This window comes from Cynoglossus semilaevis, chromosome 4 (genome assembly GCF_000523025.1).
Source record: "Cynoglossus semilaevis isolate Cse_v1.0 chromosome 4, Cse_v1.0, whole genome shotgun sequence".
Lineage (NCBI taxonomy): Eukaryota > Metazoa > Chordata > Actinopteri > Pleuronectiformes > Cynoglossidae > Cynoglossus > Cynoglossus semilaevis.
In genome coordinates, this window is record NC_024310.1 from 10256825 (window position 1) to 10273045 (window position 16221).

The 16221-nt window shown below is 40.1% G+C and overlaps 1 protein-coding gene across 1 annotated transcript in view; it reads left to right on the forward strand.

Annotated features, from left to right (window-relative positions):
- Positions 1-625: 625 nt before the first annotated feature.
- The window catches only part of lhfpl6 (LHFPL tetraspan subfamily member 6), a 44645-nt gene continuing 29049 nt past the window's right edge, over positions 626-16221 (forward strand). The window contains exons 1-2 of the mRNA XM_008309068.3: positions 626-994; positions 2000-2514. Coding sequence (XP_008307290.1) covers positions 2130-2514 — 385 coding nt within the window. The 5' untranslated portion in view covers positions 626-994; positions 2000-2129. The remainder of the gene's footprint in view (positions 995-1999; positions 2515-16221) is intronic.

Genomic DNA, 16221 nt, shown 5'->3' on the forward strand with positions numbered 1-16221 from the left:
AATTTTTAAAATTTATTTATTTATTTAAAAAATCTACAACACAACATTTCTGTAACTACTAATGCCAACCAATTCCATAATCCTGTGAAGGAGAGGTCCACCACAGATAAAGAAACGAACATCCATACTCTTGTCCACACCAGCATGGTCAGTTCAGTGTCCAAGTTAACTCAACCATCCATATTTTGTACCAGCCCCTACTGGCCAACCGTGGTTCTGCAGTTAAAAGTACGGTTCTGGTAGGCGTCAATGTATGGAATTTGACACGGGCTTCAAAAATGTAATCATATAGAAAGTAGGAGAGACAAGCAAAATACACATATTAGATAGGTCTTTGCATTGGTTGCACAAACGCGTGACCATGTTCCATGGTTTTAGTTTGAAGACTTTTGTATGCAATTTGCATGAAAATGTATTTTTACGGTTCAGAAGAAGGGCTCAGTGAACGCACCACGAGCTGGTCCGTAATGATTGTTGCAGCGAGTTCAGCCCCTGGGTGGAGATAAGTGTGATTGATGGTCACCTCTCTCTCTCTCTCTCTCTCTCTCTCTCCCTTCATCCCTCCCTCTCTCTCCCTTCATCCCTCCCTCCCTCTTTCCAGCTCTCTCTCTCACTCTGTCTCTCTGTCTCTCTCTCCCTCTTTCTGTCCCACTCTCTCTGCCTCTCTCTCTCACTGCCCCCTCCTCTCTCAGCAGGCATGTGGAGTCCAGTCGCTTCAGTATTGAAGCTCCGCGCCTTTCAGCTTCTCCTGCACAGCATAGTGAATAATTCATCCTGTGCTCGGTTCAACATATTGATGATCGGCAACAGCATCAGCAGCAGTGACAGGAACTGATTTTTGACCCGATCCCACGTCCACCTTTTCCACCCGCAATTTTTGTTATTTTGGAGGATAAGGACAGAAAGTAAAGTTTGCCCAGAGCCGCAGCGTCGCTGCTGGGAGTCCACAGATGGAAATCACCCCTCTGTGCTCTTCACCTCATTGCCACAATATGTAAGTACATGTCTGCAGCCTGGTTCTTCATTTTTCTCCTTATTAACTTTCATAAGGTCGGTGCAATGCGATCAGAATGCAGTTTATTTTCCACTAAGTCACTTCCAACTAAAATAACCTCACACCTCTGTCAGGACTTCGTCCTTCAGCTCCTTTTTTATCCCAGTTTTCATGTTTTTTCCAAACCTAAGAAAATGTTATCAGGGTGGTATTTAGAGTTCTACTCAGAGCTTTAGGTAAAGTATACTGACTAAAAACCTAAAACTCTCTGCTCTAAATATACATAGTGTTGGAGGAGATTGATGTTGTTTATTTATTTTGTGTATATATTAAATACTGATATTGATGGGAAATTGCACATACTTTATGGTTATAACATTGAGCTCTCTGAGCACCTCCTTCATCTGTCAGTCTTATATTTTGTATTATTGCCACCAAAACATTGTTTTTAGATAAATTACTCAAATTTAATGTGTAATTGTACAACGAAAAATCAACAAAACATCCATAGTATTTTGTAGAAACTATATATCATCGTCCTGCTATATTTACTTTAATTTGGACATCGTTTTCTACTAAAGGAACATTTCTCCTTCCCATTTTCATATCTTAGTCCGAGGAGAGCCTGTCCACAACTATGCTGTGCAATTTGCTTTTAGGTATGCAATTTAAGGGTGCAGGGCATTTTAATTGTTGTACTTCATTTAAAAAGTTATATTTCATTTTTAGTATAAATTAGTATTAAAGTATTAAATAAGTAAAAACAAAACAAAAATTGTATTATGTGATCATTCTAATCTAGAATTACTCCTGACAATATGAATGAAAGAAAAACAGCACATTTTAAAATATCCATTGTATCTTGTCAAATTTCTAACTTTTAAAATCTGTACTTCTTCAGTATTGGCTTTTTGTAAATCAAAACCCTAAATCCTAAACAACTTGTTGTCACTGATGACTTTCCTGTCAGGGCTCAGCCTCCATCTGTCTCCTCTCTTCTGACAGGAAGCGGGCGTCTCTGCGAAGGTGAAAAGTGCTAGTGTTTAAGTGCACAGTGCAGCTCTCCTCACAGCAACTGCTCGTATCACTTCTGTTCGCTGAGAGACTGTGTGAACCACCGGCAGACTTTTCCACCATGGCGTCTAGTCTGACATGCACAGGTGTGATCTGGGCCTTGTTGTCCCTGCTGTGTGCTGCTGCCTCCTGCGTTGGCTTCTTCATGCCCTACTGGCTGCTGGGAACGCAGATGGACAAGCCCGTGTCCTTTGGTACGTTTCGGCGTTGCTCATATCCGGTGAGAGATGAAGAGAGGCAGGCCACAGTCATGCTGGAGCAATGTGGGCGCTACGCCTCCTTTAATGGGATACCAAGTCTGGAGTGGAGGATCTGCACGGTGGTGACAGGAGTTGGATGCGGCCTCCTTCTGTTGGTGGCACTCACAGCTCTCATGGGCTGCTGCATCTCTGACCTCATCTCACGTACCATCGGGCGAGTGGCCGGTGGCATACAGTTTGTTGGAGGTAAGACTGTTAATGTTGTGGTGGTTGCTTATGCCTTAACCAGCCCTGGTGCTGTCTTCACTCTGAGGTCCCTGACTGGGACAAAGTACAGAGACTCTGATAATCATTAAATATTGACTTACACCTGCTGATACTGTGCAGTTCAGCTTAGTAGGGTACAGTTTGGAATAAAGTCTGATATGAATGCCAAATGAATAGACTGGTTTTCAGTTTGTTTCCTTCAGTATCCATCCTTCGATTGAGCTGAACAGCAGCTGAATTAGATTGTTCTCAACCAATTCTAAATGTACAACATTGTGTACTAGTCTGAATATACAAAAACAGATGTGATCATTTTTTGTTTTTTTTTTTCCTTCATAATAACTGATAAAACAACAGAAAACCAAGCCTCACAGCAGCTACAAACATGGCCACAGTACGGTTTTCTTTCTGAGTCTACTCCAGAGGAGCGCCTCAAAGTTAAAAAGAAAGCCAGAGAGAGTTTTTTTTTCTTTTTGCAAAAATAGTTCCTTTCATGCTGCAGATTTTTCCATTGAAACGTCTTCTTTGTTTGTTTGATTGTAGTAAATGTACACCACCCCACTCCACATGGCACAGGATTTGTCTATGTATCCTGTTGGTTTTGCACATGTGTTCTCCCGGGACAGAAGGTCTGCTGGTTTCTCCGGCCCAGTTTAAGAAGCTGTGGCGCTCCAACCCTCTCATTAACTCAGAAACGTTTGCTTGCATACTGTGGCTCACCCACCACTGCTATTTACAATCCCCCATCACTTCAGCGTGGCTTTGCAAAAAATTGATGTGACAGACGAAGCAGGTTGCAGGCAGATTTGACAGACTTGACTTGTTTTTTTTTTTAAGAAATCTTCAGAGAGCCACCACAACACACCATGTCCTAGTTGTAAAGGCTTAGCTCCTCAGAAGCCTCAGAAGTATTAATGATGTATTATAGGGTGGATGATTAGGGTGAAGACTAAATAAGTGCATTTTTAATGTAGAGGTGCTTTAAAAACATGTAAGAAACTCATCTGTAGCATTACATTAACTTGATATTTTTAGCACTATATGCTAAAAAATACCTTTTTCAGTTTCTTGTGAACATTTTCTTAACCCATTGCTTTCAAGGCAGAAAAGACTTAAAGGGAACATATGTCACTGAAAATAAAATTTAAAGTACTGGAATTGTGAAACTCAACGGGCTTTTCCTCTCTATCTTCTTCCCTGTCGTAGTCACTAACAAGAAATAAAGAAATGTGGTGCCTGGCAGAGAGACTCGTGTTGGCACAGACAAAGAACCTGATAATTGAAACATTCACTTCTAAATGAAGGAGACAGACTTGACGAGATGTCAGGACCTGCAAGGCATTAACAAAAAATTTACAGAGCGATATGATCAAATCACAGCGAGATAGTCATCCTTCTTCCCTGTTCTTTTTGTTATCCACCAATGAGAAAGAAATGACCTGAAGGAAAGGCACCACCACCACTGCCTCTGACTCCCACAAACATGAACATGAACATCATGGCCTTGTTGGCGAAAAAGACACGCCAACAGGTTTGATTTGTAATATGTAATATGTAATTATACAGTGAAAATTTGAGTTACATTAGCACTAGGAACCGAAACCGAACTTCGCCCAAAAAACCTCAAGCGCCATTATGATTCAGAACATCAACTATTTCTGGACTGAGTCACTGTTTGTCACTGTCATTAGTGCTGTTTATTATTTTACCTCTGTTCCTGGATAAGTCCATTAGAGGTGTTAAATCAGGAAAATCAAATTTCCACTGAAGCACAGGGTTTGACTGTGATTGTAAAGGGATGAGACTGTTCTGGCTCACAAATCGAAGGCTTAGACTTTCTGTGCTGCTTTAGTCAAACAACTGCATTTCCTGGAGTTTCTTGTCTTAGTGATGCAGTGGAAAAGTCTCCCAAAATCTGCAGCCCTCACCAGGGGTTTTACATATTGTGAACACAAACTTCAGGGCACACACACACACACAGACACACACACACACACACGCCCTGCAGAGATTTCCATGGTGTCCCTTGGTGCACACAACAGAAAAAAAAGCTTTTACTTGTCAAGATTTGATCAGTGATTTGTGAAATGATTGATTGAAATAGAAATGTGCAGTGAATAATGTACGCTCTGGTGTCTTTTTTTTCAATTTGTTACTTTCCGTTCTACACCTGATGGGCAGTTACGGTTGGACATTGATTCTGATAAGCTCAGGTGATCAGTGCTCTTTATCTCTCTTTAAAAAGAGGGAAAGTGAAAGTTGAGGACGTCTGCAGCATGTGGGTCAACGGGGGATGAGTTGTTTGTCCCAGTGTATACCTCATACTCTGTCCAGATGTTATCCGTGGCCCATGTGCCAAAAAACGAGGCAAATCAACACAAGTTGGAAAATAAAGAATATCCAGAACTCTGACCTTTTAAAACACTCCATTGTCAAACCCAATTGCTGCTTTTATGTAAATGAGCACTTGAAATGAAGGTCAAATATACTCCTCACATAAAAACAAACTTAATACAAGCAATAATTAGCACTGTAAAGTTTAATTTGAAAAGATGAACAGCTTTTTGCCACCAACAAAAGAGCAGCTTGAAACAAAGCCATGTGTTTTCTGAACCAAAAGAAAAGACTGTATTCACGTTGTTTTGAATCATGCGTAATGCAAATATAAACTCACTCCAAGTGACCAATAATTCTGCCCTGTTGCACTTGAAGGGCAGTGATTCACCCGGAGGTCCCACTTGCAGTATTCTCTGGCTGTAAAACCACCACTTTATTCACGTTCTCGGGCAGAGATTGACTGTTACAACGCTTTAGCTGAAATTATCGTAACTTATTGCTTTGACCATCTGAGAATGCCATCGTGTTTGATATCCTTCTGAGCCTTGATAAAAATGTCAGGAGCAACAGCTTCTCAAGGCTAAATGATTGAGACTATATTTTATGGAGAAGATATTGAACTGTTCTGTCCTTGGAAATAATTATGAAATGACAAAGTGGGCAATATAATATATGGAAGGCAGTGTTTGGACTTTTGGGGATCTTTGCTGAGTTGGTATGTAGGGTATGAGTAGAGGACATTACAAAGAGTAAGTCACTGCTGTTCCACACAATGTGAAGACCGGTGAAATATGGTGTCCCAGAGGAATGTGGGAGAAAATAAACAGCTCAAAGCAACATATTTCACTGACCTTAGCGGGGTTGTGGTCAGCAGATATTCTCTGGTGTTGTTTGTGAGGATAAGAACCAAGAACATCTACACGTTTTGAATGTTTCTGTCGGCAGTTATAATTGATCAGTTATGTAGTCACTTTCATTTCTGCAGTAATACAAAGATATTCTTGTTTTTATCTGAAAAACTCTTTACAGATGAGATGAAAAAATAAATGTTCTAAATAACAATCTGTCCGATGGTCAGAAAAACAAAAGTTAAAGTAGAACAATTAAGAGAAACAGGGAACGTGTAGATGCTTCTGTCAAACTCATCAGGACTACGGTGCATAATAGTTACAGACTGTGAAAAAACTATTCATTGTTTTGGAAAAATATTCTGCTACAGAATGATCCCATATGGATTTAGGCTTCTCACTCCTGATGGAACACAGTTTTCGGCAGTGCTGGGTAAACACACACTCATCACCTCAGCCTTGGCTCGTGCTGCAGTTCGTCTAATATATCATATTATTGGTTGAATTGTTTTGTAGGGAAGCTTTTAAATTTGCTTACCACACTATTCTGTTTGTTTACACCTCAGTGCTTGTATTTAATTCATCCACAAGGACCTGGTGTGTAAGTACGTGGTTAGTACGAGGCAGCAGTAAATTAAGTTCAACACCCTGTTGGACTTCACTGAATTTAGCTGCATTTAAGTGACATCATCTGAATAACTCAACAGACCTACCCAGACTGATATGTATCTACAGTATACTCGTATATACAGCATGTAGATATATATCTCTACATATATATGCAAGTCACAAGCACAAATGGGAAGTCGAGGGGAGGGAAAACGAATGTTACAGTAAAAGTGTTATTGTGGTCTTCACAGTGTTGCCAGTGGCTATTTGGCATATAAATGTTCTGCCCTGCTTGACAACCATACCAGCACAGGGCTTTGTCCTTGTGCTGTCTATGTGAGTTCTTGCCAGCTGGATCTCACCCAGTGTGCTTCCACTCCCCTCTCACCACTCACACTTACTTTCAAGAGGTAGGCAGAATCAACATGACATTGCGTCCATTTAAGGAAAGCTTTAGGATAAGGAGCTCAGGTTCCTGGTGGGATATTCCATCTGGAGGAGTGTCATCTGACTTTTTGTTGTTTAATGGTATCGGATCACAAGACACATCCTGAACAAGGAAGTAAATAGTGCTGGATGTGTTGTGTTATTGTTTCACGTCTATATTCCGTATTCATGTATCTTTGTATTTCATGACTCCGTTTTGATGAAGATAACCTAGTTTGCCCTGTCTCCAGTTTAAGCGATGCAAGGAAAAAATAGCCACATAGAACATGTTCAGAGAAATCTTTTCACTTCCTATGAAGGATGTTTAATGGATTATGAAACATTATCTTTGCTGCTTGAGTTTCCGGTTGCTGATGGTTATAAAGTGAACTTCCCTGCCTGCGAGGGTGATGGATCACCTAAAGTGCCGACCGCACTGGAAACACTTTAATGTGTTCTTTCAGACTCACATCTTTTTTTTTTTTGCCCTGCAATTCTCTGAAACTTACAACAATGTCATAAGGGTGTTTAGAGTCGGGGGCTGGGGGTGGGGCACAAAGAAATGCAGTCGGTGTGTCACAGGCAGTCAGTATTTTCCTTCACTCTGCTGGTCTGTTTTTTTCCTGAACCATTCATTCCTCCCAGGGAGAACTCACCTTTCTTTCGAGGTTACAGTTTCAGTCTGTAACTCTCATTTCAGCTTTGTGTAACCTTTCCCCTAATTTAGCTTTAAGCGCACCCCTGTGTGTCCTTCCCATTCTTCCTTCTCTATCCCTTTATTAGACTCTTGCTCTCCGTCTCCTCTTCTTCAGATGTGTTTTTTTCACTTTACTGTCTAGTTTAAATTGGCACAAAATTAAATGGACTGAGGCTAGTAACTGTTGACCTAAAGAGTGGACAGGGTCTCTGTCACAAAGACGAAAAGTGAGTCGGAAACAGGGACAGCGGAAAGACCATCGTTAACAGGGACTTAGGTTTGTCAAACAGGAAGTCTGGTGAACCAAAGAAAAGACAGAAAGGTTATTCCAGTCTGTTACTCTGTTAAGTCTTTGTTTGCACTGCCATAGTTCCAGGCGTGATGCATGTTGAGCTGTTGTAGTCACTCGGAAATGAGCGGTTGCGAAAAGCCTGGCGTTGTGTTTGTAGTCATGTCTGGTGATATAGTGATGAGCAGAGTCGGGCGAGGTAATAAATAAACACTTATCACAACAACTTTATTACCTTGGCTTTGCATTGTTTCCAGAATAGGAAATTAACCATTTAAGTAGTTTGGATTTTTTAGAAGGAAAATTGATCACAACCTTTGGGAAATCAAAATGATAAAATATTGTTTTCTGCTATCTCACACTGAGCCTCAGCAATAACCATTATTCTTTGAGTCATACAACAACAAAACCTCATTTAGGATTCTGTTTCTCATGTTGTTGCATACCAGGTTATAAAACAAACATCACACTAATTTGCCCATTATGATTGTGATTCCAGAGAGGACTGATTGTTATAATAACCATCCCTGACCTTCAGTCGAGTTATAAATGGCCCCAATTGTAAAATGAAATAAATAAATAAGAGTAATAAAAAATCTGTAAAACCCTCACTGTCAGTAATTACAAAATCAATGATAATTTGGTGAGGTTCTTATAATAGATTTTTTGGTCTTTGTGTCTTTTAATTAATAACAATCACTCTCTCTCTCTCTCTCTTTCTCTCTCTCTCACTCTCTCGTATCCACAACAGAAGCCAAACTCCCTTAGGAACTCTACTTGAACATACAGTGTTTTAAGTTTAGGGATTTCTAACTACAAAGCCTACTGGTAGAACATGGCTTCTGTTAAAAAAAAATAGGAATTTAGAACTTTTTAGGTAATACTGTATGCCTTCGTACACAATTTATTTGAAGTTTTTTTCCCAGAAAGGCAAACACAGTGGTGAAATAAAGGCTTGCAAATATCACAGCCTTGCTGTCAACGTGATAAAATGTCCATTTGTGTGAATCACAGCTAAGGCAGATGCTTCACAGATGGCTGGGACTCTGATTCAATGTATCACTGGTGATACACAATGTCTGGAGCGTGTTTAATGTCAGTGCTCTGGTCTGTACTTACAATGAGCAGTGCTTTAGTCACCAGTGCAGGGCTACAGCCATAAATCCCTTCCTGCCAAGCCACACGAGTCATTGTTTCAGTAGCGGATAAAACCCAAGTGAGAACACGGAAAGAATAAAAAAAAACCTGTTATCCTGAACCTAACTACATGTGATATCTAAATGAGAATGAAGACGATGGAAGGCTCACATATGACCTGCTCGGAAATCTCACAGGGATTCACAGGCCATGAGTGGGCTGAATAAATGAATAAGTATGGATTGGATAGATTGGGTTTGAACCCTGTGGGATGAAGTAGTTTGCTCAGTATTCATACCCTGTATTACAGTCTCACAGGCACTGTGCTGTTAACAGTTCAGTTAATTATAGCCTGTTTCTTTCAACTGAGGGGAGAATTTGAGGTCAATACTCCTTTATGCAGCCTGTCATTGGTCAAATATCATACTAGGGAGGAAATAGGATATGGCCATGATGTATGGAAAGAGATTAACAAATAACACTGTATAGCGGTATAAAATCACCAAGAAAGAAGTCTACTTTTGGTTAGAGAATCCATAATAGTTTCCTGTCTTAGGATATATTAGAAACCCTCTGATTCCAAAGAGGCAGCACAAACACTGAGTTTGGAGCAATTTACTCAAATTATTCATGGATGTCTAATTTGGGGCTGACTGTCCACGTTCCCATAACCCCTTGTATTTATTCTTGATTTGTATCATGAGCTGCACAAAGTGATGAAGTTAGGTAATGTGCTGGGAAGAGTTGCTTCAGTCTTTGAAAACTCAAGATCATTAGGGCTGTAGCTCACGGGGAGAGTGTCGGCTCTCAGTGGGTCAGGCAAAGGCAGCTGATGTGTGACACAGAGACAGGTGGAGGTGGCGTAAAAAAGGCAGCTGGAGATCAGATGTGGACTGGACGTCACCTTTGTCTCACCGTGTTAGGCATCTATATCTTCTGACTTTTGTAGGACTATTGTCAATGATGATTGATTTTAATTGAAAATATTACAAATACATTTCCTTTCCATAGTACAAATTTAGAAAATATTGATTACTTGTTGGGACCCCCACAATGGCACCACACCCCTTGAAGGGGATTCCGCCCCCCACTTTGGGAATTGCTGCATTAAAGGAACATCCACAAAACTACTGCCAAGACAATGTCCTGCCTCTGTTCTAAAGGATTTTTAGCACAACAAGGCAGTGCTTCATTCTTTACAAAAAAAGAAAAGAAAAATCATCTTGCAAAAGAAACCACAGCATGTTTTGTAAATTCCCCAGAAGAATGAAGTTGAAGAGGTTGGTGCATTTGGTGCTTTACCATTCCTCAGACTTCATCATCTACTGTGTTTTTTGAATGTCTACCTTTGTTTTTGGAAATAAGGTTTCCAGTTATGAAATAACAAGCCCTCTGGTACAATATTAACTTTCTTTTTGTATCTATGCTGTGCCTGTCGTTTAGCCTGCATGTGGCTAAGAGTATTAATATCCTGTGTGCCATGGGCAGAGTCTGCATTTGCTGTCTGCCATATGGAATGCTGGGAATTTAGTGTAAATATATTCTGCTGCCCCCTGCTTTCTCCGACTTCCTCTCTCTAAGCACTACAAGTTTAATTCATTTGTAATGAGCGCCGCAGCAACAGTCTTTTAACTGAGTTATTTTAACAGCTTTTAATTTGTTGTTTCGTGACAGTTATCTCAAACTTGTTTGTGCCTGTAGCTGTGTATACTAACTAAATTAAGGAGGTGTCTGTTGTGGATACAGATAGCTGTATTCAAATTAGGAGCAGACCGTCCCTGGAGAAGTTGAGTAATTGTGTGTTTTTGTGATCAGCATGGATATAATTTTCCTTTTTTTTAAGGAAGCTGCAGAAATACAGGATCAAAGTCACCTTGACTGAGCATCATTGTAGAGCTGTCAATAATGTCAAATGATACTGCAGTAATCGCACTACGCATAATTATCTCAAAACTGCCTGAGTTTGTTGACCGAAGCTGAACATTATTAGAATGAGTTGTACTATGAGAATGTTTGGGTGGTTGGGGGAGGGAGGGTCCATTCGTGTGACTCCCACTTTACTTTTCTTCCCAGACTCTCATTTTAGCTGGTCAGCAGCAGTGGGTTAGGCTTTTACCATTATAGGATCTGGTTTCCACAGCTGCAGGAGGTGCAGACCCAAAGGAGTGACACAAGGAGGGGAAGGGTCAGTGACAGACAGGGAGAAGGGTCAACATTTGGAAAACTCCCCGAGTCAATCGTCTCTGGCTTAAGATGAATCATAAGATATCTTTAGGTGAAAAATAGCTTTGAGAGTTTGTTTTCCAAGATCTATATTTATACTCCAAAAGAAGACTGTAGTCAAGCCCCGACGTTTACGCAGCACCTCATCGACTGGCTTTCTGTAAAAAACAAAGTGAGCCAACAGCAAGATATAAACAAAACCTGACAAGAAGATATTTAACCTACCAAGGCAGCAGAAAATGGTTGCTGAAGTGGTCTGGAACAAGATGAAACACCCATTTAACTCTATAGTCAGGTGTATTTTTAGCCACTTGCTCCTAAATGCAGCCCCCAGAAAGAATAACACAATGTCTGTGGAATGCACAAAGTGAGCTTTAACTCAGAGAAGGGTTGAAGAGTCTATAAACAGGACAGTAGACACACTCTATCCATGTTAGTAAATGTTGGTGAAGATTAGCAAAAGGCACGGGCCTTATATGGACTGTTAGGGTGCATGCTAGACAAGGGTAAAACCAGCCAATAATCAACCAGAGGCATGTGTTTTTATTAATTATCTGAGAGTTGTTGAATAAGAGGCTCTTGTTTAAACAAGATACTTCAGGTGCTGTTTACTCACGGCTGTGATGGTGATATAATATCAGCAGTGCTAGACCTTATCTCTTTTCTCACAAGAGCAGAAAATACCAGCAAATCACGCTGCCTCACACACATGCACTGACTGTGTGTCTGCAGCTTTCCCTTCCTCTATCAGTCTCGTTGGCTTTCTTCTGCCAACTTTTTTTTTATTTAAATCAACTTTATTTTCAAGGGAGGTATAGACAAGAAAAGGAAGTTGAAAGAAAACACTTTCCTCTGCAGTGGTGTGTTTGGTTTCTGTACCTACTAGTAATAACAGACCACCTGGCAGAAAAGTTTGGGACTAATCCAAATGATGGAATTATTTTAGAAAAAGTAGATAGCTATGTGAAACTATATCTCAAGCTGTATCTCCACAGAGTTAGCTGATTTCCACCCTTCATTCTCTGAATGCATTAAAACGCATTCATTGAAATGAATCTTCACAAATTAGAGAAGGTGCTTGGCCCATAAATTTTGACAGCACAGATTAAATATTATTTAAGTGCCCATGTGTGTTGAAATAGTTGTTGTTGCTAATGCATTAATGTGTTAATATGCAGTGATAACACATTAATGTTCCCTGTACTAAAAAAAATGAAAACACCTCATATTTATTTTGATTCTTTTTGTCCATGTGAGATGGGTAAATTACTGTTTCATAGTGAAGCTGCACAGCACATTCATTTCCTCAGCTCCTCACAGCCCAGCCCAGTCCATTCCACAGAAACACGTACAGATACCATTGACATTCATTGTACGTGTCAGTCATAGTTAGACTGCATAGAAAACAAGGCACTTCAATAATGGGAAAATGATGCACATATTTATTTGCATTTAGAGCGAGGGAAATGCTTTCTGGCCTCAACAGATCACATGATGAACTCATCTGAGTCAATATAGTCTCTGCTGAAGAGGAATAGATGTCAGGGAGTGTAGGACCAATCAGGGTGGAGCTTTTCTGTTTCAGTCATTTCTAATCAGTCAGAGAAGTTGTGACATTTTATGGCACTTGCCATTCAACACCACTAGGTAATAAAACTATTAGATACAGATCCTATTAAAAATTAACACCTCAGTGGACGCTTTTGATAGATGGATCAGCCGTTAAAGTTCAGACACTTTTGGCAGTAAGAACATTTGCCAACGCCTGAACTTGGATTGGTGATTTGGGAACATTGTGGTTCGTCTGACATTTAGTTTTATAATATTTATGGAAATTGATGAGAACACCAACTGTAATAAAAAAACCTAGTTAATGGAGCATTTGTCCTTCAACCAGATGACTTTGGATTCGACTCCAGACATAGGCTCTATGCTGTTCCACCAATGGCAGTGCCATTACCCAATGGCAGTATACAGAATGGCTGTTCCACCAATGGCAGTGCCATTACACGGTAGATGACCAAACTTGTCCTGCAAAGCACCCGTCTTTAATGTGTATGTATAAACACCATCTAGGTAGGATTTTCTTACTTAGAATGCCAGTTATATACCATCACAGCAACCATAACATCAGCTACTTACATTAAACCAGAATATCTTAAATGTATATTTAGATGATTAAGACTCATGTTGTGTCCAGACCTTGGGCGTTTAATCAAATATTCCAGCCGTTGTTTCAGCTGCCTTTTGAGCTGATTTCTCTAGTGGGCAGTGGTGGAACAGATGAATCTAAATTATTAAAGATGAATTGTTTACTGACTTTATACACGAACCAGCCTCATAAAAACACCAATCTCCTGCAAATTGCTGCAGGATAATTTGAGCACTGGCCACTGTCATTTGTCATTGTTGTAGCTTTCATTTTAAAATCAATTGTTGTCAGCCTTAGTCATTTAAATCCATTCTGAAGTTGGCTTAGCCTTAAATAGCTTCCTTTGTTATCAGTTGGTGTTCTATTCGATAATGCAATATCTGAACTAGTATTGATTTTTTTTACCACCGTGAAGTACATGAACGTAATTTCAACATCTTCACCCTATAATAACCTTCAGAATATATAGACTTTTGCAATTCCCAGAGTATAATGACCGGGAACTAACCTTTTGTGTGAGTCACTTAAAGACAAAGGTAGCACTTGTTAAGGTGACATCTGTAAGGGCTTTGCCACAGGGAAGTTTAGGTGGGTAGGATCCAAGTGCAGAGACACAGAGGGAGAGAGATGAGTTCACAGGTCCTCTGCCCCAATCACCTGGCGCCGAAGGGAAACTCGTGCAGGTCTCCGCCCACACACACTCACACACAGACGATCCATTCACCAACCCCAAGAACGTCTGTAGTTATCAGGTGTTTACAAGTGGAGCCAAGCCCTTAAGTGCTGGAGTTTATTCTGCAGCTACTGATATCAATTTGGTCGACAACACCCAGCACTAAAACATAATACCCATATAATTAGTTAATGTGTCTCTTCAGTTTTTTTATGTCCAATTGGTTTAAAACTTTCAACAATAGCGTAGTAGAAAATGAACTAGTCTCCTAGCCAGAATGTCAGGTTACGAATCTAGCTGAGTGTGGATGTGTCTCTGGACAACACAAATCCAAAAGTCCCAAAGTGCTCATTAACACTTAATGTCCCAGGTCTAGATAGGTACGGATGACTCGGCCAGAATCAACATCTGCCATTTAAAACTGTGCCAAATCACATAGGCATATTAGCCAGTTATTTCCTAGGATCATAAAAGTCTGCTCTCATTCCATGGTGTTGAAAGCTCTTTAAGATTAAGCAAATTACTCCTCTGGCACTTTTACATGCCAGATACATAGATCATTTCAATCAGTCCAAAAACATCAGTTACAAACGGACATGGTTTTCTCATTGGTCCAGCTTTGGAGTAGGGTTTCACCTTAAAAAAAATCTTGTTTTTAAAAACAGATTTGGAAGATGTACTTAGCAAAGACCACCACATTTCCTGTAGTCATTGATGGTCCTACCCGGAGAAGGACAATGTTATGGCCAGTGACCAGTCCGGAAACATTCATTTAGTTCCTGGCCCTACAGTGGACTACTCACATTTCCTGTCGCTGTCCTAACTAATGGTGCCATTTTCTGTGGCTGAATTGTTCCTAAGCACGATCTTCTTATATTGTTTTGTATGATTCAATACTTTTTATTACGTTGACTAAAATGACTAAAATGTGCACTAGCATAGCACCTGGCTAACTGAAGTCATAGAAGAAGCATCACAAAAGCATCATCCATTCCCTCAAAGCTGGGCGTGTTTTCTTCTGACCATGATGGCTTTCACAATCTGTCAATTGACGATAACCACAGAGAAATGTGTTTTTCTCCTTTTTCACGAACAGGACATGAATACTTGTCATGTGAAAAGGGCAGATAACAAAAGTCACAGTCACAGGTCACAGAGTAAAGCACAAAAAGTGTTATTTATTCGATTGACTGGACTCGCTATCTGATGTGGCCATTTTATTGATGTTTCCCGCTATTGTTTTTCTCCACTTTCCACTGTTACTCCATCTGATCCCTGGTGTGAAGTGGCAGACAAAGCTTTTACTATGGTTTGATGGATGTCAGAAACAACATCTCTGAGCAGAGGCTGGCCTTGAAGTCAGCCAAAGTTAAGTGGTAGAATGAACCATCATACGCGGACAAAATGTCAATAAAAACCAAGATGGCCGTGCAGTTAACAGGGACCCATTATATTCTGTTGGGTTTTCATGTTGTTTACTGTCAGTTTAGCATCTGTTCCTCTTAGTCCTCATTCTAGCTGGAGATCTGTGACCATTTTACTTCTACTACCTCAGTCTGAACTGTTGGTGATGAGATCTCCATTATTTCTGCCTGTCAAAAAGCGCTGAAACTAAGTGAAAAACATGGCTGCTGATCTGTGGTGGAAATGGCTTTCTGGAAATGACTAAGGTTTTATTTTATGACTTGGCGGAAGTTTACCGTATGATTACACCAGCTTTTGGATGACACTGCAAACCAAGAGCTGCTCATCTTAATTTATATCAAGTGGTTGGTCTGCAGGCTGCTCTACTGGGAAAACTATTATATGCGCCTGTTCAATAATGAATTTCCATCTTTGTAAATGTTGCTCAAGACTGTTTAAATGCATACTTCTCTCTGTGTGAATCCTTTCAACAATAAAGTAAGTTTGGCTGTCATTCTGGCAACACTGAATATCCCTTGAGGTTGTTAGTTAATTATCTGCAAGAGTTTAAACATTCCTCGAGATAGCACTGCTTTGATTTCCTTTCAACAGCGGATCTGAAGTGACTTTGGGTGGGGTTTCTATTTGTACCACTTTGACTGTAAATTTAAACTTAATCAATATTTTATTAAAAAAATAATTAGATCAAATGGTAAAAACGATTTATGGAAATGTTAGGGGGAAAAAGCTGAACAACTTGTGGCTTGGTTTCTTTGGAAAAGTTGCAAAAATGTGATGATCACAGGCTGAAAGTGAAAAGCATTGTTCTTAATAAGAAAACCAGATGCTCCTGGAGGAGTGGATGAAGACACTGGCAAATGTTTCCCATTA